This window comes from Gopherus evgoodei, chromosome 17 (assembly GCF_007399415.2).
Source record: "Gopherus evgoodei ecotype Sinaloan lineage chromosome 17, rGopEvg1_v1.p, whole genome shotgun sequence".
NCBI lineage: Eukaryota > Metazoa > Chordata > Testudines > Testudinidae > Gopherus > Gopherus evgoodei.
The window spans coordinates 1,756,453-1,783,042 of record NC_044338.1 but is presented as its reverse complement, the minus strand read 5'-3'; the positions used below and the strand labels follow the sequence as shown (position 1 = coordinate 1,783,042).

Here is a 26,590-nt window from a genome sequence, read left to right as displayed (position 1 = left end):
ATAACAATTAGATAAAGTGTTTGCATTAATTCATTATGAAGATCATTAAGGACAAAAAAACCTGACATACCAAATTTATTAGAAAACATGTTAATTTGTAACTGATCAGCTAATGAATTTACTTGTAATATCTTAGAATATTCATTGTGTTCTCAGGGTGCGTTCAGGGGCGGGTATACTGTATTTTTCATTTTAAAAAAAGAGAGATTGAAGCATGTCTTAAAGGACAAAATGGAGCTCAGCTTAACTATGGAGTCATAACCAGTTCTTCTTCGAGTGATTGCTCATATCCATTCCAGTTAGGTGTACGCGCCGCGCGTGCACATTCGTCGGAAAACTTTTACCCTAGCAACTCAGTGGGCCGGCAGGTCGCCCCCTAGAGTGGCGCCACCATGGCGCTCCATATATACTCCTGCCGGCCCACCCGCTCCTCAGTTCCTTCTTACCGCCCGTGTCGGTCGTTGGAACAGTGGAGCGCGGCTTAGCTGACCTCCACTTCCCTAACTACTCGTTTTCTCGTATATAATTATGCAGTTATAACACTTTTATATATATATTTGTATGGTTATACGTGTTTTCTTTGCTAACATGGTTAGTTTAGTTAGCGGGGTTCAGGAAGTAGCCCCTTCCATGAGCCCAGTGCCGGAGCCATGCATGGCTCACCGGGTTTTAAAAGGGGCCCGGCTTGCCAGAAGCCGCGGCCGAAGAGAGATCTACATGACTCCTGTTTGAAGTGCCTCAGGGAATCACACTTGACAGATAAGTGCCCCATTTGCAAGGCTTTTAAGCCGAGAACAAAAAGGTGCGGGACTTTCACTTGCCCCTCCACCTTGGGCGCGGAGCGATGTTCAAGCGGCGGGCAGAAGCGCCTCCTCGGCACCGGACCCCGCCGGTACCACCAAGGCCTTTCGGCACCGACCGTCGCCGGCACCGATGTCGACTCGGCACCGCTCCCTTCTTCCGAGGTCGAGAGAGTCTACGATTCCTGCTGGTGCCTGGCGGCTCCCCGGCACGCGCCGTGGTTGAGCCCCCTGCTCCCGCTACTTCCGTGCCACCTGCATCGCAGCCAGAGAGCTCGCCTCAGTTGCGTTATCCGGCCTGCAGAGGCACCGATGACTTCGGCTCCGTCGATTCCAGTCCCCCAGGACCAGGGAATCCGGTGCCTGGCAGCTCCCCGGCTCGCGCCGTGGTAGAGCTTACTGCTTTTGCTGCTTCTGTGCCAGCTGCACCACAGCTAGACAGCTCGTCTAAGATGGCTCGCCCGGCACCGACGACGTCGGCACCGTCGATCCCGGTCCCACGAGGGCCGTAGAATCCGGTGCCTGACGGCTCCCCGGCACGCGCCGTGGTTGAGCGTATTGCTCCTGCTGCTTCCGTGCCAGCGGCACCGCAGCCAGAGAGCTCGTCTAGTCGGATCGCCCGGCGCTGACACCTACTACGGCACCGATGACGTCGTCACCGTTGATCCCGGTCCCATAAGGGCCGTAGAATCCGGTGCCTGACGGCTCCCCGGCACACGCCGTGGTTGAGCGTCTTGCTCCTGCTGCTTCCGTGCCAGCGGCACCGCAGCCAGAGAGCTCGTCTAGTCGGATCGCCCGGCGCTGACGCCTGCTACGGCACCGATGACGTCGTCACCGTCGATCCCGGTCCCACAAGGGCCGTGGAATCCGGTGCCTGACGGCTCCCCGGCACGCGCCGTGGTTGAGCGTATTGCTCCTGCTGCTTCCGTGCCAGCGGCACCGCAGCCAGAGGGCTCGTCTACGTCGGATCGCCCGGCACCGACACCTGCTGCGGCACCGATGGCGTCGGCACCGTCGATCCCGGTCCCACACGGGCCGTAGAATCCGGTGCCTGACGGCTCCCCGGCACGCGCCGTGGTTGAGCGTATTGCTCCGGCTGCTTCCGTGCCAACGGCACCGCAGCCAGAGGGCTCGTCTCCGTCGGATCGCCCGGCACCGACACCTGCTGCGGCACCGATGGCGTCGGCACCGTCGATCCCGGTCCCACACGGGCCGTAGAATCCGGTGCCTGACGGCTCCCCGGCACGCGCCGTGGTTGAGCGTATTGCTCCGGCTGCTTCCGTGCCAACGGCACCGCAGCCAGAGAGCTCGTCTACGTCGGATCGCCCGGCACCGACACCTGCTGCGGCACCGATGACGTCGGCACCGTCGATCCCGGTCCCGCAAGGGCCGTAGTATCCGGTGCCTGACGGCTCCCCGGCACGCGCCGTGGTCGAGCTAATCCTCCGGCTGCTTCCGTGCCAACGGCACCGCGGCCAGAGGGATAGTCTAAGTCGGATCGCCCGGCACCGACACCTGCTGCGGCACCGATGACGTCGGCACCGTCGATCCCGGTCCCGCAAGGGCCATAGAATCCGGTGCCTGACGGCTCCCAGGCACGCGCCGTGGTTGAGCTCCTGTTCCGGCTGCTTCCATCGGCACCGTCGATTCCAGTCCCACAAGGGCTATCGAATCCGGTGCCCGACGGCTCCCCGGCACGCGCCGTGGTTGAGCGTATTACTCCCGCTGCTTCAGTGCTGACGGCACCCCAGCCAGACGGCTTATCTAACTCGGTTCTCCCGGCACCGGCACCTACCGAAGCTCTGATGACCTCGGTACCATGGATCCCGGCCCCACGAGGGCCGTCGAATCCGGTGCCTGACAGCTCCCCAGTACGCACTGTGGTTGAGCCTGCTGTTCCCTGCGCGCCGGAGATGTTACCAACGGCGAGGGCTCTCAGTGCCATGACGGAGTCAGTGCTGCCTGACCCGGGCACCGCCGGTACGGGTAATACAGTCTCTTCAAGGGACTGTCCCCTGTCAGTACAGCAGAGCGGCACCGTCCATGATCACGGTCCCGCAGACGCTCCAAGTCCTGTCGGCACGCCGGACACCACTGGCAGTTCCGGTACTGTTTTCCTCGGTACTGGTCACACTCACTGCACCGGTCGGTATCCCGTTCGCCGACCCGCTATCGGCACCGTTCCGACATCTGGCACCGGGGCAGGTACCTTGACTCCTGTAGCTCTTCTCCGAGCCTCGAGATCTCGGTCCACCTCCCGACACCGTTCTGGTTGCGGGTCTGGATCTCGTTCCAGGTACCGATACGCCTTCTGACGCCGGTCCCCGGTGCCGAGTTGGGCAAGGTCCGAGTGAGTCAGAGACTCGGCCCGTGCCCTCTTTTAGTACCTCCATGGCCGTCCGGACACGCATCCGTGTCACCCCATAGGCGCGGATCTTATGCTCAGGACCACGATCCTGATATCATGGCCAGCGGGCGCCAGCCCCGAAGCAGAAAGAGCCTTGGCGAATGCAAGGTGTACTCTGCAGGGGCCCTGCACCTCTGGGTAGCAAAGCAACAAGCCTTGCTTAGCTGCGATAATTATAGCACCTGGGTGGAGGAGTTTCTCCCTCGAACCTCCCACCTAGAGTTCGCTGCCGTCTTGGAGGACGGGGGAAAGAATTTACCCTTTGTTGGTAAAGGCATCTTCGCGGCAGAGACAGCCCCAGACTGCGAAGCCTGCTGGACAATAGGGTCCTAATGCGTCTCAGCATGTATACGCCTGCGACCAAACGCAGGCCTTTATGGCCCCAGCCGCCATACTCTGTGCCTAGCCAGAGGCAGAACTCTGGAAAACGGCAAGGCCAAGGTGGTCGCAGACAAACGTCAGGCCCCCTAAAAAGCCAAAGTCAAGGTCCCTCGCAATTACCACTGGGACCAAAGACGGACCTTCCAAGGTTCGCCGGAAGGCGGTGTACCAGTCGCAGGACGGGATCCTGATCCCGCTTTCTCCTGGCATGGCCCCAGTTACTTTTAGATCGCTGGGTCCTGCGCACGATGGAGCATAGGTACCACCTTTAAATTGCTCCAGCCCTGTCCCCCTTCAGCGGACGAAAGGGGCTAGGGGTTTTACTCCCGTTATGCCCTAGTCCCCCACTCGACCACAGGTCTCAGACCTCCCTGGTCCTGCATGGACTCAACCGGTTTGGGATAAGGTTGAAGTTCTGCATGGTATCCCTGGGAACCATTATTCCATCCTTGCCTCCGGGGGGCTACTATGCCGCCCTGGATAGGAAGGACGCGTACTTTCGCAATGCCATCTTCCCTCCACATGGGAGATGCCTCCGCTTTATAGCCAGCGGTGAATACTCCCGGTTTACGGCCATAGTCGCCGCCTACCGTAGCTATGTCGGATATGCGTTTTTCCGTATTGGGACGATTCGCTTATCCGAGGAGACTCTGACACACAAACCACTCAGCCCGTGGGCATCGTCACGGTCTTATTCAGATCAAGGCCTGATGATTACTATAGAGCAATCCGCTCTGGTTCCCACGCAGAGGTTGGGCTTCCTAGGGGCTATCTTGGTCTCCTACCTAGCCGGAGCCTGCTTATCGCAACTGCGGTTTTAGGCGATGGCATCAATCATCTGAGGTCTGAAGGCTTTCCCAACGACCTCAGCTCGTTCTTGTCTCAGTCTCCTGGGTCCATGGTTGCCCGCAAGTTTGTAACCAAAAGCGCCAAGCTCCGCCTCCGTCCTCTCCAAGTCCGGCCCACCTCGGCGTACCGCTTGGACAGGGAGCCAATGGTCATGGTAGTCACCGTTCCCTCGAACGCCTTAGGCTCCCTAGAGTGGTGGCTAACTCCCTCCTTGGTGTGGACAGGATGCGGTTTCATCCGCCCCAGCCCTCACTGCCCCTGATGGCGGACGCATCATCTCTCTGCTCGAGTGCTCATGGTCACCTCCGAGCTTAAGGCCTTCGGTCTTCTAGGGAGCTGGCATTCCTCATTAATGCCCCAAAAATGAGAGTAGTCCGCCTGGCATGCCAGGGGTTCCAGCGGCAGCTGCGAGGCCGTTGTATCTCGGTGTTTACAGCCAACACAATGGCCAGGTGCTTCATAAGCATTCAGGGGGGACATAGTCCTTCCCCCTTTTTTGTCAGGAGGCCATCCATTTCCGGGTCTTTTGCATGGCCCACTCGATGGAGCTGGCGACGTCCTTTCTCCCAGGCGTTCGGAACGTCTTATCTCTTTGACTCAGCAGGTCTTTCCTGTCTTACGAGTCATCACTCTGCCCCATGTGAGGCGTCCCGCTTTCCGGAAGTGGAAATGGTTCCTCACACAGACCTGTTCGCTCACCGCGAGTGCAGGAAATGCCAGGTGTTCTGCTCCTTCCAAGGTCTCTCCTCGGAATCGATCTTGGACGCATTCCTGATGCCGTGGAACGGCCAACTGCATTATGCCTTCCCGCTGTTCCCACTGGTTCGTTACGCACTGACATACCACGTTGCTCGGCCTGTCAGCCCAGACCTCATCACTCAGGGCAATGACAGGCTTCGTCACTTGGACCTGCAGCCTCTTCGCCTCACGTACCTGAGTCGGGGTGACAGGCAGCCTTCCGCCTGGTCAACGTACCGAGCCAGGTGGAAGCGTTTCCTTTACAGCTGCAGTACGCTCGATCTTGCTCCTGCTGAGGTCTCGATCCCCTCTATTTGGCCTGCCTCTGGCCTTCAGCGGCAGGATCTGGCGGTATCATCGCTGAGGATACTCTCAGCAGCCATCCCTACCTTCCAGCAGGCTAAGATGGACGTTCAGTGTCCCACTATGGGTTCGAGGTCCCTCAAGGGCTTGGAGCGCTTGCACCCTCGGGTGCGCCGCCCAGCCCCGCCTGGGGCCTCAACCTAGTCTTGGCCAGACGGGTCTCTGAGATCAGAGCTCTTACGAAGGTTCCACAAAGACAAGGTGCAGTTATGACCACACCCGGCTTTCCTCCCTAAGGTGTTTTGGCCTTTCATGTTACCCACAGCTCAACGCAATGGGCATAACCGTTGCACTCCTTGGACATCTGTGGAGTGCTCGCATTATGTTGTGCTGACAGAATCATTTCCTAAGGTGCCCCAGCTCTGCCCCGGTAGCGGGCCAAAGGGAGGGCTTGCTTGTTTTCCTCTCAGAGGATCTCATCTTGGGTGATGGCGGACATCCCCACTTGTTCTGATTTGGCTCATATTTCCCCAAGCCACATCACCGTGCATTCTACCAGGGCTCAGGCTTCATCTGCCGCCTTGCTGGCTCGTGTTTCTACCCACGAGACCGGTCGCGAAGCTCCATTGGTCCTTGGTCCTTACCTTTGCTTCGCAGTATGCCCTGGTTCAAGAGAGGCTGTAGCCTCTGGCTCGGCAGTTTTATTCTGCCACATTTCACTCCGACCCCACCGCCTTTGTAAGGCTTGGGATTCACCTAACTGGAATGGATATGAGCAATCACTCGAAGAAGAAAAGACGGTTACTCACCTTTGTAACTGTTGTTCTTCGAGATGTGTTGCTCATATCCATTCCGCACCCGCCCTCCTTCCCCACTGTCGGAGTAGCCGGCAAGAAGGAACTGAGGAGCGGGTGGGCCGGCAGGAGTATATATGGAGCGCCATGGTGGCGCCACTCTAGGGGGCGACCTGCCGGCCCACTGAGTTGCTAGGGTAAAAGTTTTCCGACGAATGTGCACGCGCAGCGCGTACACCTAACTGGAATGGATATGAGCAACACATCTCGAAGAACAACAGTTACAAAGGTGAGTAACCGTCTTTTCCTCCTTAATGTTTTGTTAGCACTGCTAGAACACCTACATTGCTTCTCTTAATATCCACTGGTTCCCTGGCCATTATGAATTAAATTATTGGGAGTCAGCCTACAGTGGAGACCAAGAAAAGGTGGTGGTTCTTTTAAAAGGCTTCAATTTTTAAAAAAAAAAATCATAAATAAAACTCTTCCTTTTAAGATATGTTTTGTCTTTGTCATCAGAAATCTATGTGCAGATCTCCTATATTTAAAATGAGTAACTTAGCTTGTGGGCTCCTACGTAGAATGAACTAGGCAAAGCTTATTTTTGCAGCCTTTTAGCAAACATAAGCTGTGTGTAAGTTGTAGATGAAATGGAATTCTCAACTATGTAAATTGGTATGCTTTGGACACCAAGGAAATGCTGCTTTCCTCTGATAGGAGTCTGACCACTCTGAACTTACTGCTGTCTTGGGCTGCTTTTAGCCACTTGTTCACATTTTTAATGTGGCATTGTCCTGTTCATTGCTGTGGGTATGTGTATGGCATTGATGCTCACTGTGGCTCTTCAGCAAGAGGTTTGCTCCTAAGAGTCACAATACTTTAAGACTATAATTCTATTTAAAGACTGAACAGTTAAATAAATCCTCTGCATATCTCACCCTAGGAAGTGTTACTTCTTCAATCATAAAATATTGTTAGTGCAGTTTGTACTTTATATGGTGATGCTCCTTTTGTGTTTTTTTTAGAGGGAGTACATACAAAAGTTGTTTATATAAAACATTAGAGCAGTGGTTCTCAAACTTCTGTACTGGTGACCCCTTTCACATAGCAAGCCTCTGTGTGCGCCCCCCTCCTTAAAAATTAAAAACCCTTTTGTACATATTTAACACCATTATAAATGCGGGAGGCAAAGCAGGGTTTGGGGTTGAGGCTGACATCTCATGACCCCTCCATGTAATAACCTCGTGACCCCCTGAGGGGTCCCGACCCCCAGTTTGAGAACCCCTGCGGTAGAGGCTAAGAGCTGTTTTAACCATGAAATGAGAGAGCACCAGATCCTGGATGAGCCACTGTTTTTAACAAAGTACCAATGAGATGCTGACAGGACCTGATGATGATTCAAATCTTCTGCATTGCTGAAGTTTGCATTGGAACTCTGTTATCTTTGTTCATTGTCTACTCTTCACTGAGAAACAGGCCTCAGTTATGCCAGACTTGTGAAACTAGTAGAGGAGTGAGGAAAGAGAGCGTAAATACTTTCTGCTGAATCTGAGCTTTTTCTTACTCAAGTGAAGCAGTAAAAGTATATAAAGGAAGAATGCCAGAGTCTGTGGCAATTTATAATGGTTTTGTCATCTTTGGTTTAAAAGGCGTCTGAATGCTTGTTTTGTCTTTTGTTCTTGTTGGGCATAATTTGGAGAAGGGAACTTGTCCACAGGATGCCAGGAAAGTTCTCATGGAATTCTACAGCTTTGTTTATATTCATGAATAAGTTTTCTTCAATGTAGAGGCCAAGCAACGTGTCTCTTCCTAAAATAATTTAAGCTCTGGATGTGCCAGCATTGAGGGGTTTTTTTAAATCTCAGTGAGAACTGAGTCTGTTACAGGCTGAGACAAATTACAGATTCAGGTTTAGAGGTCTTAAAGAAAATGCAAGATTTATGAGTTTAATGCAGTTATTACCATATACTAATGATTAAATATAGAGCCAAAATGAAGTTGTTCTCTTGGTGTTTTGCATAATTATCTGAATTCTGCACTGCCTGGAGAGTTGTGTGTGTTTATATTGCTCACAGGATTGCCAGTGAATTCCTTAGTGAATTTTCAAAGGGTTGTGTGTTTTGGGCTTGTCTGCCTCGATCAATAGCTAGAATTGTCATGCTGGCTTTTCAGTGCCCAAAATTATAGTGAGCTCCGTGTCTACACTACTCACAATTGGCACTTGTTTGCTCATGTAACTTACTTGACAATGTACTTGGGAGACTTGCTGATGATGATATTTTGAAAGTATTCATGCTATGAAGATAGTTTTTTCATAAATAAATATTTGCAGAGAAAAACCTATAGGATTTCCAGTGCTTGGTTTTGATCAATCAGTTGGCTCAATAAACAAGTTAATGTCTTGTACAAATTGACCAACTGTTATGACATGGATAACTTTGGTTATGTCTACACTGCAATTAATCTGCAGCTGGTCTGTGACAGCTGATTCTAGGCTCAGGCTAAGGGACTGTTTAATTGTGGTGTAGACATTCAGGCTTGGGCTGAAGCCCAAGTTCTGAGACCCTTCCACCCCACAGAAAGCTCTCTGTTTTAACATAATTTAGTGTGAAGATCCGTGCTTCTGGGTTACACCACATGGCCTTCAGTGCATGGTAGTGGTGAAATGATAATTCACGGTTTCATTTATTAAAACTGTCATTTCAACACAAAAAGCTGTTTGGGCATGTGTGCTTTACGGTGGGTATGTCATGGAGTGTATGCACACAACTTGCGTATCATTGATGTCAGTCCCATTGATCTAATGGGAACTAGTCTAGTCAGATCCAGTTTCAAATTCAGAAATTTTGTAGTACTCTCCAAAAAGGCATCCACATGGAGTTCTGGTACCCCTATAGCTCCAAAGAACCTCTACCTTCTTGTTGATAGCCCAGGGTTCTTGAACATTTGTAGCATTCTGTGTTGTTCTCATCTTCTTCATGGCCCACGACTGTTAGCCTATGGCTACTCTACAGCTATGTCAGCATAACTTCTGTCACTCAGGTGTGAATAAACCCAAGCAACGTAAATTACGCTGACATAAGTGCTCATGTGGACAGTGCTATGTCGGTGGAAGAGCTTCTCCTGCTGACATAGCTTCTGCTGCTCGCAGGGGCTAGAGTAGTTACGCCAAAGGGGGAACTCTCTTCAGCTTAAAGCAGCTGCATTAGAGAGCTTCCAGTGGCACAGCTGCATTGGTGCAGCTGCGCTGCTGTAAACTCTTTGGTGTAGCCATGCCCTTAAAAGTTTCTTCTCACTGCGATGGCCACAGCTGATCCCATTAGACCATAGAAGTTGCTAAACTTCCTTGCTAGGGTACAGCATGTTTATTCTCAGTTTCCTTGTAGAGGTAGAGGGTTGTTCCAAGTGCTCCCAACTGCTTGAAAAGAATTTTGTTAGAAAACTTAGATTCAAGTGGATAAAGTTTTTTATCAGTTATGAAGCCCATCACTTTTCTTCTACAAAATCTATCTTGAGCAGTCTGAGCTTCAGATATTATCACTAAGATCTTGTTCACATGAGAATATAGCATCAATTTATTAACTAAAGGTGCAATTTCAAACCAGTATAGTTAAGGATTTGCACCAGTTTTCATGGACACTCATATTTTGGTTTAGTTGACATTAACTGGGAATAAATGTAAGCAGAACTGACACAAGGCACTCTAAAAGTTAACTGTACAACTTTAACGCATAGACAAGGCCTAAAAGTCCTACCCACCTATATTTTTCAGCCATACACATCCCTGTGGAGACCCAGATTTTGGCCTGCCTTCTGTTAGTAGGTTTCAAATTCATCATTCCCTTAAATAATTTACCCGTGCAGTGCTGAAATTCCAGTGAAACATTTCCCCAGAAGCATCTTGTTGGGGTGGCAAGCACCTTGTGCAGAAGGCTGCTTTTCCTGAAGGTGCTTGTTTTTGTTTAACGAGGGTTCATGGCTCTACTGACTGAAGCACTTCCCACAAGGTGGCTTTTTGTGCTTCTCTAAATGGTGCAAGAATATCAGTTTAACTTTTTTTCTCCAGTATTAATTTTAAAATTATTTACCTGAGCAAACAAAACCCCATCATCACTTATCTGCTGACCTGCCATGCTGATAAATGGGCTGCTGTATTCTATTAAAGTCAGGATATACAATACTTGGTATGGCTTCTTGGTGACAGTTGATCATTTTTCATATCTCTGTGTTACCTTCAAAGTACGTTTTAAAACATAGGTTAGTCTTAGCCACCCTGACATGGTTCTGGACAATCAGTTTGTGTTTTCTATCATTGTGTCCTCACAGGATGAAACCTAAGCATATATGTCTGGTGTTAGTTCATTTACATCTGGGGCAATGTCAGTCCCACTAGCTAAGTCTTGTTAGTGTTATGAAGGGATTTAAAGGCTGATTTATCTGTGCTGAAAAAGCCATTTCTTAACTCCTATGCCTAGGTATAAATGCTTATAAAAGAATTATCCTCTTTAGGTAGATGTGGACCTACAGTTTCTATCTTCCTTCATTTTAGAAGTAGGTTTGATCTGTTTAGATCCGAGGCTGAAAAGGCAGTACTGTATAGGTTCCTTGTTAGGGGAGTTGTGTAACCCTGAAAGGGAACATAGTGTATGTCAGTTTTGCTCCTCTGTGCAATATGCTACATGCCACATAACTCTGGATATGGGTTATTCATCTGTCTTGTAACCTTCAGGGAAGCTGTTTTGCTTATAGATAAAATAACTTTATTGCCTGGGTTTATTAGGTTGCAGTTCTGCAGCTTTCTCCATTACTCAAGGACTATAGCTGTTTTATGTCTTGTCTTTGAACAGCAGTGTGGTAACTTCTTCTTCTTCTTTTTTTTTTTTTTTATGCAACTCATTCGAACCAGGGTAGAAGGGTCTGTCATAGGAAATCCAGAACTCTTTCCCCATCAGAATAACCCTGCAAATACAAGTGCCAAAATTTATAGTTTGTAGGTTAAATGGTGGTAACCTTCCAATACAGGTGAACACTGAGTGCCAGCATTTTTCATTTCCCAATTAGTGTACAGATGTCCCATTTTAAAATGTCAGTTTAACCATCGCAACAGTTGGAAAGCACATTGTTTCTATAGATAAGTATAAGATATACTTTATCAACAATACTGCTAATTAAATTGCATTGGTGAGCCATGGGTCCCTCTCTCACATAGGGATGGCTGTTTGCTTCTATTTCATCACAGTACTCATCTGTGTATTATAAGCTTTTAATTGTCTCTCTTTTGTTGCAGTGTGTGGAGGAGTGAATGCCCCATGTTGTGTTAGTGCCTGTCTGCCATGCTGGCCTGTCTACCAGGACCAGGTGACCTCTCCTTTCAGCTTCTTTCTTACCCGCAGATGAACACTGGACTTCAGAAATGTGAGTGGTGGTTTGTCTTCAGGATGTGGTTAATTGTTGAATCTGGCACTGGTATAGCTATGAAATAAACATTTAGGTACAGCAGAAAATCTATTTAATATTTGTCTTTTATGTTTTGTCGTGCCTTCAAGGCATCCATCAATAATGGTTGTGAGAAACAGCTATCAAAGTTCAAGCATTAGCAGCTAGCCCTGCCTTTCTAGCGTTTGAGAGGTTAATTTTAATCATAGCAGTACAACACATTTAAATTCTTGCCTCTTTACTTAAAAGCATTAGGCAGTGAAACAGTGCCTATTGATTTGACTTCTAATAGAATTTTTTTTCTGGTTCCTTTTCACCAAATTGAAATGAAAAGCAGGCACCAATAGAAGTTAAATAATTGCAGAGTTGCTGAAGTTTATTTTATTTATATAAGGTGGTACTGCATTCTAATTAAACACAAATAGTTGTAATCTGGCCAGTATTTCCAGTATTCAGAGTGTTGTCTTTCCTGTGGCTTTGACAATTCGTTCATAGAATACAGCGGTAACAAACAAATTCACTTTCACTAACCTCTTTCGTGCCTGTGACATTTGCACTAATATTTCAGGTGACCCTTCTATTCAGATGCAAGCATTAGTTTATTAAGGAAATGGTTTAAATCATCCTCTTTGTTCCCCCCACTTCCCCTCATCCTCCTGAGATCACTTGAGTCACAAACTGATTCCACAGTTGGGGTGGCAAATAAAAAACTGTTCCAAGAGTGTTTATTAAAGAACTGGGTATAAAGATCCCCTTACATAAATGTACTTTAGCCTGTCCCTCTAGTATCTGCAACTTATACATGGGGGAAATTCATGTCTCTTTGTTTCGCTTTTGATTTTGGACTTGCTATCACCTTTTCAAATCAAATGATTTACACTCCAAGGAGACATGAATTTCCCCCATGTACAAGTTGCAGATACCTATCTTTCAAAGGGGGAACAAAGAGGGCCTATGAAACTATAGACCAGTCAGCCTAACATTGGTACCTGGAAAGATACTGGAACAAATTATCTATCAATCAATCAATTTTTAAGCATCTAGAGGATAATAGGGTTATAAGTATAGTCAGTGCGGATTTGTCAAGAACAAATCATGCCAAATCAATCTAATTTCCTCCTTTGACAGGGTTGCTGTCCTAGTGGATAGGGAAGTTGTAGATGTGATATATCTTGATTTAAGTAATGGTTTTGACAGTCCCACATGACATTCTCATAAGCAAACTAGGGAAATGTGATCTAGTTTAAATTATTATAAAGTGGGTGCAACACTGAAAGATAGTGTCAATGATTTGTTGTCAAGCTGGGGGAGTTTTTCTGGTGAGATCCCATGGGGTCTGTTCTGGGTCCGATCTATTCCGTATTTTCATTAATACTATCCACTCCATTGTGCAAGTATCTTTTTATAAATTTTGCAGATGACACCAACCTGGCACTTTTTGAAGATGGGATTTGAATTCAAAACAACCTTGAAAGTTGGAGAATTGGTTTGAAATCAACAAGATGAAATTCAATATAGACAAGTGCAAAGTACTACACATAGGAAGGAAAAAATCTAATGCACAACTACAAAATCCTAGAATAACTGGTGAGGTGGTAGTATTGTTGGAAAGGATGTGGGGGTCTAGTGGATCACAAGTTGACTGGCTGTGACTAAGCTACGGCTTATGTTGGCATAATTTATGTCTCTCAGGAGGTGAATAAACCACCCCCCTGAGCAACATAAATTACACAGACATAGACCTGTCCACACAGGTGCTTATGTCGGCAGGAGAGCTTCTGCCAGCCTAGCTCCTGCCACTTGTGAAGGTGGTTTTATTATGCTGACAGGAGAGCTCTGTATGTGCAGGCAATCCCTGTGAGTCAACACTGTGGTGCAGTTGCAAAAAAGGCTAATAGGATACTTCTGTTAATACACCCCAGAATACTATGTCAGACACAGGAGGAGATTGTCCTGCTCTACTCAACACTGGTGAGTCCTCAGATAGAATACTATGTCCAGTTCTGGACCCCACGCTTCAGGAAGGGTATGGACAAACTGGAGAGAGTCCAGAGGAGAGCAACAAAAGTGATAAGATTTAGAAAAACTGATCTACATGAGGAGGCTAACAAAAAACTGGGCATGTTTAATCTTGTGAGAAGGAGACTGAGGGAGGCCCTAATACCAGTCCTCAAATACGTTAAGGGCTGCTCTAAAGAGACTGATCAGTTTTCCATGTCCACTGAAGGTAGGACAAGAAGTAAAGTACTTTCATCTGCAGGAAGGGAAATTGAGGTTGATATTAGAATATTTTCGGGTAGTTAAGCACTGGGATATACTGCCAAGGGAGGTTGTGGCATCCCCGTCATTGTCGGTTTTAAGAATGGTTAGATAAACTCCTGTGAGAGAGGGTCTAGGTATAATTTGTCCTGTCTCAGTGGAAGGGGCTGGGCTGGGCAACTTCTCAAAGCCCCTTCTAGCAGTACGTTTTTGTGGTTGCAGCAAGACGATGTGCCCAGAATGGGGCTTTCACAATGTTAAACTGTCCAAGAAGTGCTCAATAAGTGTGTCCACACAGGGAGTTAGTGCTGAGTAGCTATTGCACTATGCATTTGCTCCCTAGCTTGCGGCTCACTAATTTTCCTAATGTAGACAAGCCCTTAGTGAAGAGTTTAGGTACTGTGTTTTAAAAGAATTTAGCACATAAAATAGCTGGCAGGCATTTAAACAGCACTAATGCTTAGCAGTTCCAGTTAGCTCTGATTTATATTGAAAATCAAGATGCCCTTCCGCGACAGATGTGTTTAAGATTATTTGGTGCGTTTCTCCAAATCCAGTATATGCATAAATAGTCTTGCTCCTGGCCAAAGGAAAGCTGAGTTAATAAGCATTTTTAATAAACAGTGCGTGGCTTTTTTGTTTGTGGATGGCTGGGGAAGAGGATTTGAAATAGTCCCATGCTTTTTATAGAAGCCTTAAGAAACTGTTTGACTACACTCTCAATAACCTTTAGTAATACAAGTTCAGAAAACCGGAGGAATTTTTCTAGATATAGCTCTCTGGATCACATTGGTCTTGCATTCTATTTAAAGCTCTACATAGTTAGCTTCTTTTCTATCCACCTCCAAATGAAGGGCTTTTTTCTAAGGATACTATATGAAGGAGGAGCTACTAAATGACTTGTAAATATTCTCTTTTTGAAACTGATGGGGTGTGTGTATGTATATTAAAGACTTTGCAAAAAACAAACAAAAAAAAAAACCCTCAATTTTGTAAGATTTCAAGGGAAAGCAGAGTAAACCTGAAATTTGTCCTTCACCCATGTGTGGGATTTCCCATTGGTCTCTTATCTGCATTCTTTCTTTCCTTTTGCTTCTTAAATATAATACCGAAGACAATATCAAAATACTTGAGGCAAAGAATGCATTGTCAAAGAAGCAAAATGCCTTTTTATTGGGCAATTATCATAGTTTCCAATGCTGTAAAGACAGGTGCCTCAGGGCCTTAAAAGAAAAAGATTGATTGAGATGATGCAGATGGAGTAGCCACAGTTGAGACTAAGTGTGGGTTTTATATTCCTGGACTAAAAGACAAGTCCACAGGCTAAAATTAACTCCTGCCCAAAGACTGAGGGCTCTCATTAAACCTACAGAAAAATTGCAGCGGTTGAGAGCTTTACCCAGGAATTGGGTGTAGCTCTTTTTTTGTTTTGAATTTGATTATTGTAAGGACCCTTAAGGCTTGTTATACTTCACTGAATTTTAATGAAAACATAACCATAAGTAGGTTACAAAGCTGTGCTTTAAAGCCCTAATTTGAAATGCACATAAAGAAAAATGTTAATTTTGTACTGAAATTAAGCAGAGAAACATGCCATTGCTAACAAGAAAATATTTCTGATATTGAGAGGTGAACATCTAATTGTTGTATGGACTGGCACAGAAATCTGAACTGATCACAAGCGATGAGGATGTAGAACAGCAAAGAGACATTTTGTTTAAATTATGCTTGCTATTTTCCCATTCATTTGGTCAATTGAACTAATCTGTTGTGTTTTTTCTATCCTACCTAATCCCCTGACTTCTTCACTGTAGTCTTGGAATCCCTGTACTGGTTCTTCAGGTCCCCTGAGTACACCTTAATTCCTATTTCTGACTTATTCACAGTTTTCTTTGTTTTGTTGCCTAAATTGATCCACCAAAGATTAGAGTCTACTGTGAAGAAAAACTACTGGTGTAACATAATTACATTTTACGTCATATATGGGAGCCTCAGGAATACATTCACTTGATCAGTCCTAAGTAAGTTATGGATGTTTTTGCTAGTTCAGAGCAGGAGAGGCATTGACTCTGTTAACTAGAATTATATAGGAAAGAAGGGGGGAAGGTGAGGGAATGGGTTGTTAACTTCAGAGAGGCCTGTTCAAAGGTGATTTGAAAAATGGTTTGTCAGTTACTTAAGATGGGACATCAGGTTTCGTCTTGGCACATGTTTAACTTGAACTGAGGCTTGTTTTCAGTCTTAAAGTAAAACTATTTAAGGAACTCTGGGATTCAGAGCTATAGATGATAGATGCAAACTGTTCAGTTTTGCATATTAAAATGTGATAAATATTTTAACTGCTTCCTTTGTAATGCATTGTCAAAGTACACCCAAGACCTTATCTACTGGAAAGGTGGCAAACTATCCAATAGACTTTATCACTAATAACATTCATTACCCAGTTCTGAAAGTCTTGTCTAGTTTTTCCATAGAATGTAAAAGAAAGAGGTCTTGAAGTGTTAAGTAGAAACCCTATCTGAAATTGGCCAAGTTACACACAACCCATGTTGCATAAAGGCATGGATTCCCTTCAGCCTGATCAGTTACTCTTTCATCAGAATTACCTAGCACTTTTCCAGGGTAGGTATCTCGGGAAAAGGCAGAGAAGATCAGAAGGAATAGAAGAACCTGCTAAAAATAAAGCCAACAAAGTTTTGAGAGCTGCTGACAGAAACCTGGCAACAGAGTAGCAGCATTGCTAAGCCTAACTTGGAGACAATCCTGACTTCATTAGAAATGCAAGAGCTCATTCAAAAAGAAAGTTAGAACCTGCATGACGGGGAGGTGAGACATGAGAACAAAGAGGATGTTTGTTACTAAAATACTCAGGCCATGTCTACATCTAAAATTTTGCAGCGCTGGTTGTTACAGCTGTATTAGTACAGCTGTATAGGGCCAGCGCTGCAGAGTGGCCACACTTACAGCAACCAGCGCTGCAAGTGGTGTTAGATGTGGCCACACTGCAGCGCTGTTGGGTGGCTTCAAGGGGGGTTCCGGGAACACGAGAGCAAACCGGGAAAGGAGACCAGCTTCGCTGCGGTTTGCTCTCGCGTTCCCCGAACCACCCTGCAAACCGCAGGGAAGGAGACCTGCTTGCTCGGGGGTTCGGGGAACGAGAGAGCAAACCGGGAAAGGAGACCAGCTTCGCTGCGGTTTGCTCTCGCGTTCCCCGAACCACCCTGCAAACCGCAGGGAAGGAGACCTGCTTGCTCGGGGGTTCGGGGAACGAGAGAGCAAACCGGGAAAGGAGACCAGCTTCGCCGCGGTTTGCTCTCGCGTTCCCCGAACCCCCCTGCAACCCGCAGGGAAGGAGACCTGCTTGTTCGGGGAACGCGAGAGCAAACCGGGGAAGAAGACCAGCTTCGCCGCGGTTTGCTCTCGTGTTCCCCGAACCACCCTGCAAACCTCAGGGAAGGAGACCTGCTTGCTCGGGGTTCCGGGAACGAGAGAGCAACCGGGAAGGAGACCAGCTTCGCCGCGCTTTGCTCTCGCGTTCCCCGAACCACCCTGCAAACCGTAGGGAAGGAGACCTGCTTGTTCGGGGAACGCGAGAGCAAACCGGGAAAGGAGACCAGCTTCGCCGCGGTTTGCTCTCGCGTTCCCAGAACCACCCAGCAAACCTCAGGGAAGGAGACCTGCTTGCTCGGGGTTCGGGGAACGCGAGAGCAAGCCGGGGAAGGAGACCAGCTTGATTACCAGAGGCTTCCTCAGGTATGCTGGGATACCTGCTTATTCCACGGAGGTCAAGAAAAGCGCTGGTAAGTGTCTATACTTGATTACCAGCGCTGGATCACCAGCGCTGGATCCTCTACACCCGAGACGAAACGGGAGTATGGCCAGCGCTGCAAACAGGGAGTTGCAGCGCTGGTGGTGCCCTGCAGATGTGTACACCTCCTAAGTTGCAGCACTGTAACCCCCTCACCAGCGCTGCAACTTTCTGATGTAGACAAGCCCTCACTTGATATTTCTCTTATTAGTAGGGAGGGTGGTAGATGGCAGTGCTTAAACACCATGGTGAGAGACAGCTCAGAAACAATGAAGATGGATAGGTAAACTGCCAGCTGCATATCTGAGTGCATGCTGTGCTAAAGAAACAACTACTGTAGCTTATAAAGGATATGTTTAAGTTCAGTATAACTGCTTGTCCTTTTGGTATCCATCGCATCATCTCCTGCATTGCCGTTGGTTTCTAAGGACAGCTTTTCTCATAGAAGCAGTTCCCTACCTTCAGTTTTAGAGACTAAAATCATATGCTTTGCAGACAGTGATTGAATGGGAGCTATTAATGCTGCATAGACCTTAATCATTCTTGGCAGATAACTTCTTCTTTGCTTTCCAAAAGGCTATAATCAAGTGCATATGTTCAAGCAGAGATTTACCTCCCTGGTAGCAGCATGATCTCTGGTAAGCCATAGTTCCTAGGTCTCTTCCTCTTGGGACAGTGAGGTACCAAGCGCACTGGCAGTGGCCCTGCTCTGGAGAAGTCAGCTGCAGAACCCCGTACCAGCAAAGCACTGCAGTAACATGTGGAGGAGCTGAACATCTTGTTCTGTTAGAGGGGAGCTGCTTTTTTGGTGGACAAAGACTGCAAGGTGAAAAATCAAGCAAAAGGGAATGGGATTGAGGAAGGCACAAGCCTATATTGGATGATCTATAAAACTGTCTTTAAAGCAATAGCTTATGAGAGGCAGCCAGTATAGCTGTGAAGGGAAATGTGCTGTCTGCGTGGAATGAGACTACAGCACTCTACAGGTGCATTCCACCCTCTTAGATTTTCAGACGCCTTTGCTCAAATGTACAGATGGCAGCCTGTTAGTCTATAAGGTGCCACAGGACTCTTTGCTGCTTTTACAAATGACAGCCTGGTGCTCAACCTTCAGCCAGGTGGATATCTGCTAAGTGAGAATAAATGGAACAAGATGACTGTCTGGAATAATATTGCCCACATGTGGTAGGTAGATGTGCCTTTAGGATCTGTTGTGGTACCCTGATTTTAGCTGTTTGTTAGGCTACTCTCCCAAACTGACCGTCATGTGAATATAGAGATTAGTTGGGTAGGATGGACAGAGTTGAAAGGCACAAAATAATGCATCTTTACCAGAGTTGGAATTATACAGTATAACATGGCGAAACAGGAATTGCTAAAGACTTCTCAAAGAACCTTTGAATATTTGCCTGAGACGACAATTTAAAAAATTTAAATGCCCCAATTTCAGAATAATGCTGAAATTGAAATTCAAGAAGTGCTTAGATGACATGACTTTTTATATGGGGCTCTCACCAACACTCTGTGCATTTTTCCATTCTGGTCACTAACTGCTTTCTCTGTTTCCTAGACTAGAAGCTAAGGATTCCAAGAACGGATTAAGAATGGGGGATAGGGAGGGAGGACAGAGGCAGATTTAAATTCGTATAATATTAATTAGGCTGTGGCATTTCCCCCACCTTATCCAGCTTAGAAAATACCCTGAGGAGCAGGCTGTCTAATATGTTTGTAATGGCACATCTGTTTTGGCCATTACTCCTGCAAGGATTAATGTAACTACAAACATTTTCTGAATAAACTTAGTTTAAGAAATGGTTTGGTTCAATTTTTACTCCCTTTGGGCTGGTCTTGCCTGAAGTTGAGTGGTGCCTCATGTTGGTTTCCACTGATGAAGAGAATCTGATAACTGGTGCTTGCCCGTTGGTTTTGGGAAGATACAGCTCTTATATTTTGAATGCTTTTCTACCATAACTTGCTTGTTCTGAGGGAAAGCCATTTCTTACCAAGTCAGTACTGACTGATTCCCTCTCTCTCCACAGGGGACACTACACAGAAGATGAGATCTGCACAGTATCCTACCCCAGCAGAATTGGATGCTTATGCTAAGAAGGTTGCCAACAATCCACTGACTATAAAAATTTTTCCAAACAGCGTCAAAGTTCCCCAGAGGAAACACATACGCCGTACTGTGAATGGACTTGATACTTCAGGCCAGAGGTATAGTCCTTACCCGTCTCAGCCCACCACAAAAACAGGCCTGCTCGCGATAGTCAAATCTCCAGCTAAAGGAATTATCAAAGACTTTGACGGAACACGCGCACGTCTGCTGCCGGAAGCAATGATGAATCCCCCTTCCGCACCATACATTGCACCTAGCACTTTAAACCACCCCCAGGCGCTTGCTCGCCAGCAGGCCCTTCAGCATGCACAGACTCTGCCACACCCCCAGAGTATACCGCAGCCACAAAGCTTAACACACCCTCAGGGTATACCGCAACCACAGACTTTGCCGCACCCTCAGAATATGCAGCAGCCACAGAGCTTGCAGCATCCGCAGACCATGGCACATCAGACTCTGCAGCACCCTGCAAACACTTTGCTGCAGCCAGGTTTACATGGAAGCAGAAAGATGCCAGATGCAGATGCACCGCCGAATGTGACCGTGTCTACCTCAACCATTCCCCTCTCTATGGCTGCCACTCTGCAGCAGAACCAACCACCAGACCTGAGCAGCATTGTGCACCAGATTAACCAGTTCTGCCAGGCCAGAGCTGGCATTAGCACTACCTCAGTATGTGAGGGACAGATTGCAAACCCGAGCCCCATAAGTCGCAACCTGCTTATCAATGCAAGTACCAGGGTATCGACTCACAATGTTCCCACTCCCATGCCTTCCTGTGTAGTAAACCCTGTAGATCATGCTGCTGCTATTCCTTCTTCTGCCTCTGTTAATTTACCCATGATAAACATCAACAGGGTGCCATCTGCATACCAGAATGAAATTAAATCAGTTGCATGGAACCAGCATCAGCTTGCACATCTCCAGCAAATGTGTGGCGATGCTGCTGGACCTACTGGACTTGCGGGGAAGCACCCTCAGAGAGAGATTGGAGGGCAAGGTTTTCCTGGTAAATCTTCAAACTATCCCCAAGAACTGTGCATGGGCCAGTCTTTCAACTTAAAGCCTCCTATTGAGAAGCCTACACCTTCCCCACCTGTGAATGGATTGCAGGGACCCTTGCCATATACTAATGGGCACTATTTCCAGCCCATATGGAATAACATTCTGCCCACACCGAACAGTGACAGCTCTGGGTCACAGGACCTTGCCATGCCTTTTCATGCAGGACAGCCAGCAGGGGCACCACTAGATTGTGCAGCAGGAGCTCATTATAGAGCCGGAGCTGGTTCGTCCAGCCAGAATAGTGTGATGCAGACCATGGATTACCTAAGTGGGGACTTCCAGCAGGCTTGCTTCAGAGATCAGAGTATGGCTGTGCTGGGAAAAGTCCATCGCCCTCCCATGAACCGAGCACCTGAACCAACTGATAGTCGAAATCTTCATATTCAGCACCCGGGGTATAGATAGGCTGCAGTCACTTTCACAGACAAAATTAGAGGTTTAGTCTTAATTTTAATTAATAAGTAAAGTATTTTTAATTTGCAAACTTGTGTGATCATTATAATCATTGAAACAAGACTGTGTATTTAAAAGCTTTACATCCACATTTTCTCCTGTTGGCATCAAATATATAACATGTATTTTTGTTTCAAATAACTTGATTACACTACTGCACCCGCCAGCTGTTTCTTCACCACAGAATCCTCTTTGCTCAGCTTTTGCCTTCTGCTTGGTGACTACTTGCTGGTGTGTTAAGTTGCTGCAGGGTTCTCAGTTGCATCTGATAGCCAGCTCTTAAAGAGCTAGGTAGCATAGATGCTTACATTTCCATTTAAATTTCCTCTGCAGATTAAGAGCAACAGAATTTGTCAGGAAGTAGGGCTTATTTTCAACTCGAAAGCCTGTTTCATTAAATGCATTAAACATTGACCATTTGCACTGTCTGGAGGCTTATTTAATTGAAAAGGAAGCCTACCTTTGAAAGGGTTTAGCTAGGGTTATATATTTAGGCATTAGCATAGGAAGAAGCTTTTTGCTAGCTCTTGCAGAGTTCTGCGTTTATCATTTTGACTTTGGTCTCTCTCCAGAGTGAAAAGTCCCTCACAGATCTTCTGGACACATTGCTGAGGACAGGGTATTGGAGTGGCAGTTTTAGGATGTAGGATGCATAGCTGCAATAGTAGCTGCCTCCTTCCCTCTTTGCTTCCACTTCACCATTTTAAAGCTAGCTATGTCTGAACCCCTTGCTGCTAGGAGTCTAGATTTCCTGATACAAAGTGCTGTCCTGAGGTTTTATTCCAGGAATCTAGACCCATTGATGACCCCACAAAGGGTTCAGTTGCTTCTCCAGTAGGTAGAATTAATTTCAGGGTAGATAAGCGTAGTTAGAAGTCTGTCTCCCCTGTAAAGGAAGGGCACATAGTCACTGGCATGGTGTTCTCACATTCTGACAGCATCAGTGAAATGAAAGGTATTGGCTATGAAATGAAGCTCTAACCATGAGACATGGTGAGACTTACAACTCTCTATTCTCGTATGTTAAAGCACCACCATAGATATGATAGAACAGTTCTTATATCTGGGATTTACCATTTAAGCTATTTTTAAAGTACTCTTTTCCCAGATTCTCTGTGCCTAACTACTACTTTTTCCTCCCCACGTCACCTAAAACAGCTAAATGAGTTGGTGACCAATAGAACACTAACTGTTGGATAACCTCAGTGTCTCATTCTCTTCAGCATATTGAAATGTCCCTTCTTTTAAAGCTAAATTTATTGTAAGTAGGAAGTTTCTCATCTCTAAGTGAGACTAATACTTGAACATAATGATCACAGTCGAGTTTGGAATTTAAAAAAAAAAAGCATTGATTCTTTAGATGTACACTGGCTACAAATATTGCTCTACACTGTAACTTAAGTGTAATATTTCTGTATGAATGTCGCCTGGTAGTGTGGGTTTGAGTAGCATTGTGTATGAGTGAACCCACTGGCCTCTGCCATTCACTGGCCTCCCTCACAGCCCTTTGAAAAACAAAGCCTTAAGTATTTATTTGCTCCTTGAACTTTCCTTAATGAGCATGATTTAAAATCTTAAGACATCATCATACAAAATTAAAAAAAAACACACACAACAACTTACAAGTTTTGAAGTGATGTCATAGTTGGCTAGAGATTCTTAAAGATTTTCGTAAATGGAAAAAATTAGAAAACATTTATTTGTATTTTTTAATTTAGACATGTAGTTCTGGGCTGTAACAAATATTTAGGTTTCAAAGCTTAGCAGAGTACGTTTTCTGATTCCTTGCGTAAGATAGTACACTTATACCATGTCATTATTTAAATTCTTTTAAGTGTACTATAAACCGTTCTTTAGCGATTACTCTTTAGCGAAGTTAAGCAATCTGCCTAAAGACAGATTAAATTATTTGTTGGCTTGTGTTGCCTTATATTTAAAAGGAAAAATTGCCTGATTGTGTTATGCCAAATGATAGCAACATGAAGTCCTAATTTATTGTTTATAATCGTATTCCTGCAGTCTTTGTGAAAACTGGTAAATATACATCTATGAAAGAACTAAAACCTAAGGCTTTTCATGCAATATTTTTCTGAATACATTATCTTGGAAGCTAAGGATTGAGCCTGAATCTGCTTCCTTTCCATTTTCCCTGTCGCCTTTTCCCTTCCTCCAAATTGATCTAGGGCTGTGCTATGACTTCACCATTTCCCACTAAGTTAGTTATTGTAAGGGGTTCTGCTACGTGAAATACCTACTTTTTATTCAGTCCATTAGCCTGCTGCGAATCCAAACCCCTGACTGTGATTCTTCTGCCCTCCCCCCAAAACAAAGAGCTAGTGAAATCCCATGTTTTGGCTCTTGACGAAAAGTGGTTTAAATGCCTGCAGTTATGCTAATGTTACAGTAAACCATGGAAGATAGTCTGAGAGTCTTGTCAGGAGTTGTTCTGCACTATTAACTGCAAATAGAATCCTCACCTCTGAGACTTTGGCATGGTGCAGCAGGACTGTGAAGCAAAAATATTCAAGACACATCCAGGTAGGACATTCCATTAGCCTATTCAAAAAATAAGAACAATTTTGCTATTAAAACCTACTCAGATATTTCACCTTGTTCTGAGTCCAATTTTTATTGAAAATAACTACATTTCTGCATCAGTGTATGACTAACAGCTTTTTCTTATACTTAAAGATTTTTATCCTTTTAATCAATGTTTTGGTTCACTTACATGCTTGGTTTATAGACACAAGCTGTAAAAGAAACCTTTACTCCAACATGAACCCAGCAATAAGGGTCCAAGAAAGGGCCCCACTGGACATGCACTATTGGTCAAATGATGACAAAGGATAGAGTGGTACTTAGTATCATTTGGTAGAATCTTCTTATTTTGGGACTCTTTTATGCAGTGATGCTCTGATGTGTTTAGTAGGAGCCATGCTTTGGCTTCTAGAGACACTTTGCAGTATTCATTCAGTTTGATATTTTTCCTTCCTCCAGTTCCTGCTATAATTTTACTAATACAAAGATGAGTAACTGCTTCTAAGGAAAATAGAGCATTCTGGTCCTGTTCCATGCAATATTGAATGCTGTGAAAGTCTCCCTAGTTAGTGGAACACTGTTCTGCATGTGTTTAATTTGTACAGCACTTTTGTAAACTCTAGGCTTTCACTTGGGTCTTTGACATAGATGGGTGTCTTCCATTGGAATTTACACCACTGTTCTGATTAGAGCACTTCCAGCTTTCCACGTCTTCTCCACTGAAAGGTCAACTACTTATGACCTCTGATGCAAATCTCTTGCTTCCCGATGGGTGAAATCAATCTTGGACATTTATGGAAGAATTCTTTCCTTTAGGGGGAAAAGTAAGGAGCTAAATATTTCATATGTTTTTCTCAGTGAGCTCTGGACTATTTTATGCTGTGCTGTCAGCACCATAATCTCTCCCCTCCTAATGCACTACACTGGTTCAGCAGAATATTGCTGTGCGGACACTTCTGCTGGTTTCTAATGACTGACTTCTGTCCAATGGAGGTTGTTACAAAACAGAGCAGAGAGGGGATAAGTGTGAAAGTGGTGTAAAGGCTTCCAGTGGGAAACTTCCATCTCTGCTGTATCTTTTCTATTGAGCAGAGGCTTTGAAGCTGTTAAATCATCAGCCCAATTTGTTACAGCCCAAAGTTAACATTTTATAATGACACTTGTGAATTTTTTTTCTTAGAGAACCTTTTCTGAAGCTTAGATGTGAAAGATGTCTCCACAGAACTCGGCCATTCCCGTAGAAACCAAACAGAAATGTTTGCTGGGGTTTGCTGTGGAGAGAATCGGGAATTGCGCTGTATTTCATTAAAACATATACTGATTATATACACTGCTTCTCATGTGCTACGGGTATAACGAGAATCTTTTCTTTTCTATTTTTTTTCTTTTGGTCTTCAGGAAAAATAAAAAGTAAAGCCAAAAAGTCCTTTTCCCTCTACCCCTTCTGCTGTTTTTATGCAGTGCGAATGAATGAGGCTTGTTTGGCCTATGGTATTCAGCTGATGTAGCCAATGGCTGCAGGATGGACGTTTGCTGTAATAGTCTAACTTCTGGCCAAACATATTCCCAGAAAAATTTGGGAAGGACTGCATCTAGGATTTCAAATACTTTAGGAGCATCCTAGAGATCCTTCTGCAGTAAAAGCACCAAGTACTTCTGTGAGACTATTATGTCGTGGAAAACTGCAGGCCAAAAAATGGTGAAATTCCTGAAGACGTCTGTTTGAGGGCTGGGTTTTCTCCATTCTTGGTCTTTCTATCTCAAGAGCTGTGGGGATGTTATTTCCCTTTTAGTTTGATGTCATGAAAAATTGTTCTTACCTTGAAAACTTGAAAGTTACTGTCACTGTCATCCTGTCTCCTCTCCACTGCCTTTTTTAGGTAGAGTGGAAATGAACTCTCCCCAGATGCCAGTATGAGTGCTTTGCCAGCTGGAAGACTTTGAATGAAGCGCAAACGAGGTGCTGCTTAGGCAACTTTTGTGAGTGTTTAGTGAGAAACTTCCCATTAACCCATTGCTTTGTGGTCCACTCCAGTTCTTGAGAGCAGCTCCAGTTTTCCCAAGCACACCTTGCTCTGGCTGATCTTAGAAGCTGAATCCCCTTATGAATCTAGCAAAGGAATATTGAAAAGAAACCACTTTACCCTATTGGAGACGCCCACAGGGATTGAGTAGGTCAGGTCTCAGCAAACCCCAAAGTAAACAGATTGTTTGTTTGTTCTACAACACTCAAGTTGGAAAATGGGCAAAGTGGGTATGGCAAGGCAGACTAATCTCCCAGCTTCTCCATCCCAAATAAATGTGACTCCCCAGTTAGTGAAATGTACTGGCGTTTACCTCTTATTTCTCAGGTAGAGAATAGGAGGAAGATTCAGGGTGAGATCTTTAAAGGATTCTAAAAGGGTACTTTAACACATCTTATTTTAACAAGGCAGAGAGAAGAAAAATCCTTGAGAAGGACAAAACTTGTGGTAGTTGGAAGGTCTGCTCCATTGCTCACCTGATGTGTGATTTTTCGGAAGTTATTTCCATGTAAGGGCAAACTGAATCTAAGGTGGCATGTGTCTGTTTGGAAAGGAGAAACTATGGAGACTCCCTTTATTCCTGTTAAGGATTTGCAGCAAGTAACTTGGGTGTGTC

The 26,590-nt window shown here is 45.6% G+C and overlaps 1 protein-coding gene across 7 annotated transcripts in view; it reads left to right on the top strand.

Moving 5' to 3' along the window:
* The window catches only part of FAM222B (family with sequence similarity 222 member B), a 76,059-nt gene extending 50,683 nt beyond the window's left edge, over window positions 1-25,376 (top strand). For 5 of the 7 annotated variants that reach the window (XM_030537096.1, XM_030537099.1, XM_030537095.1 and 2 more), the window contains exons 2-3: window positions 11,560-11,687; window positions 19,815-25,376. In XM_030537096.1, the coding sequence (XP_030392956.1) occupies window positions 11,606-11,687; window positions 19,815-21,364 (1,632 nt within the window). In that variant the 5' untranslated portion in view covers window positions 11,560-11,605 and the 3' untranslated portion in view covers window positions 21,365-25,376. Of the gene's footprint in view, window positions 1-11,559; window positions 11,688-18,036; window positions 18,059-19,814 lie in introns of those variants that run through there. The other 2 variants (XM_030537102.1, XM_030537100.1) reach the window with 2 other exon arrangements.
* The last annotated feature ends 1,214 nt before the right edge of the window (window positions 25,377-26,590 follow it).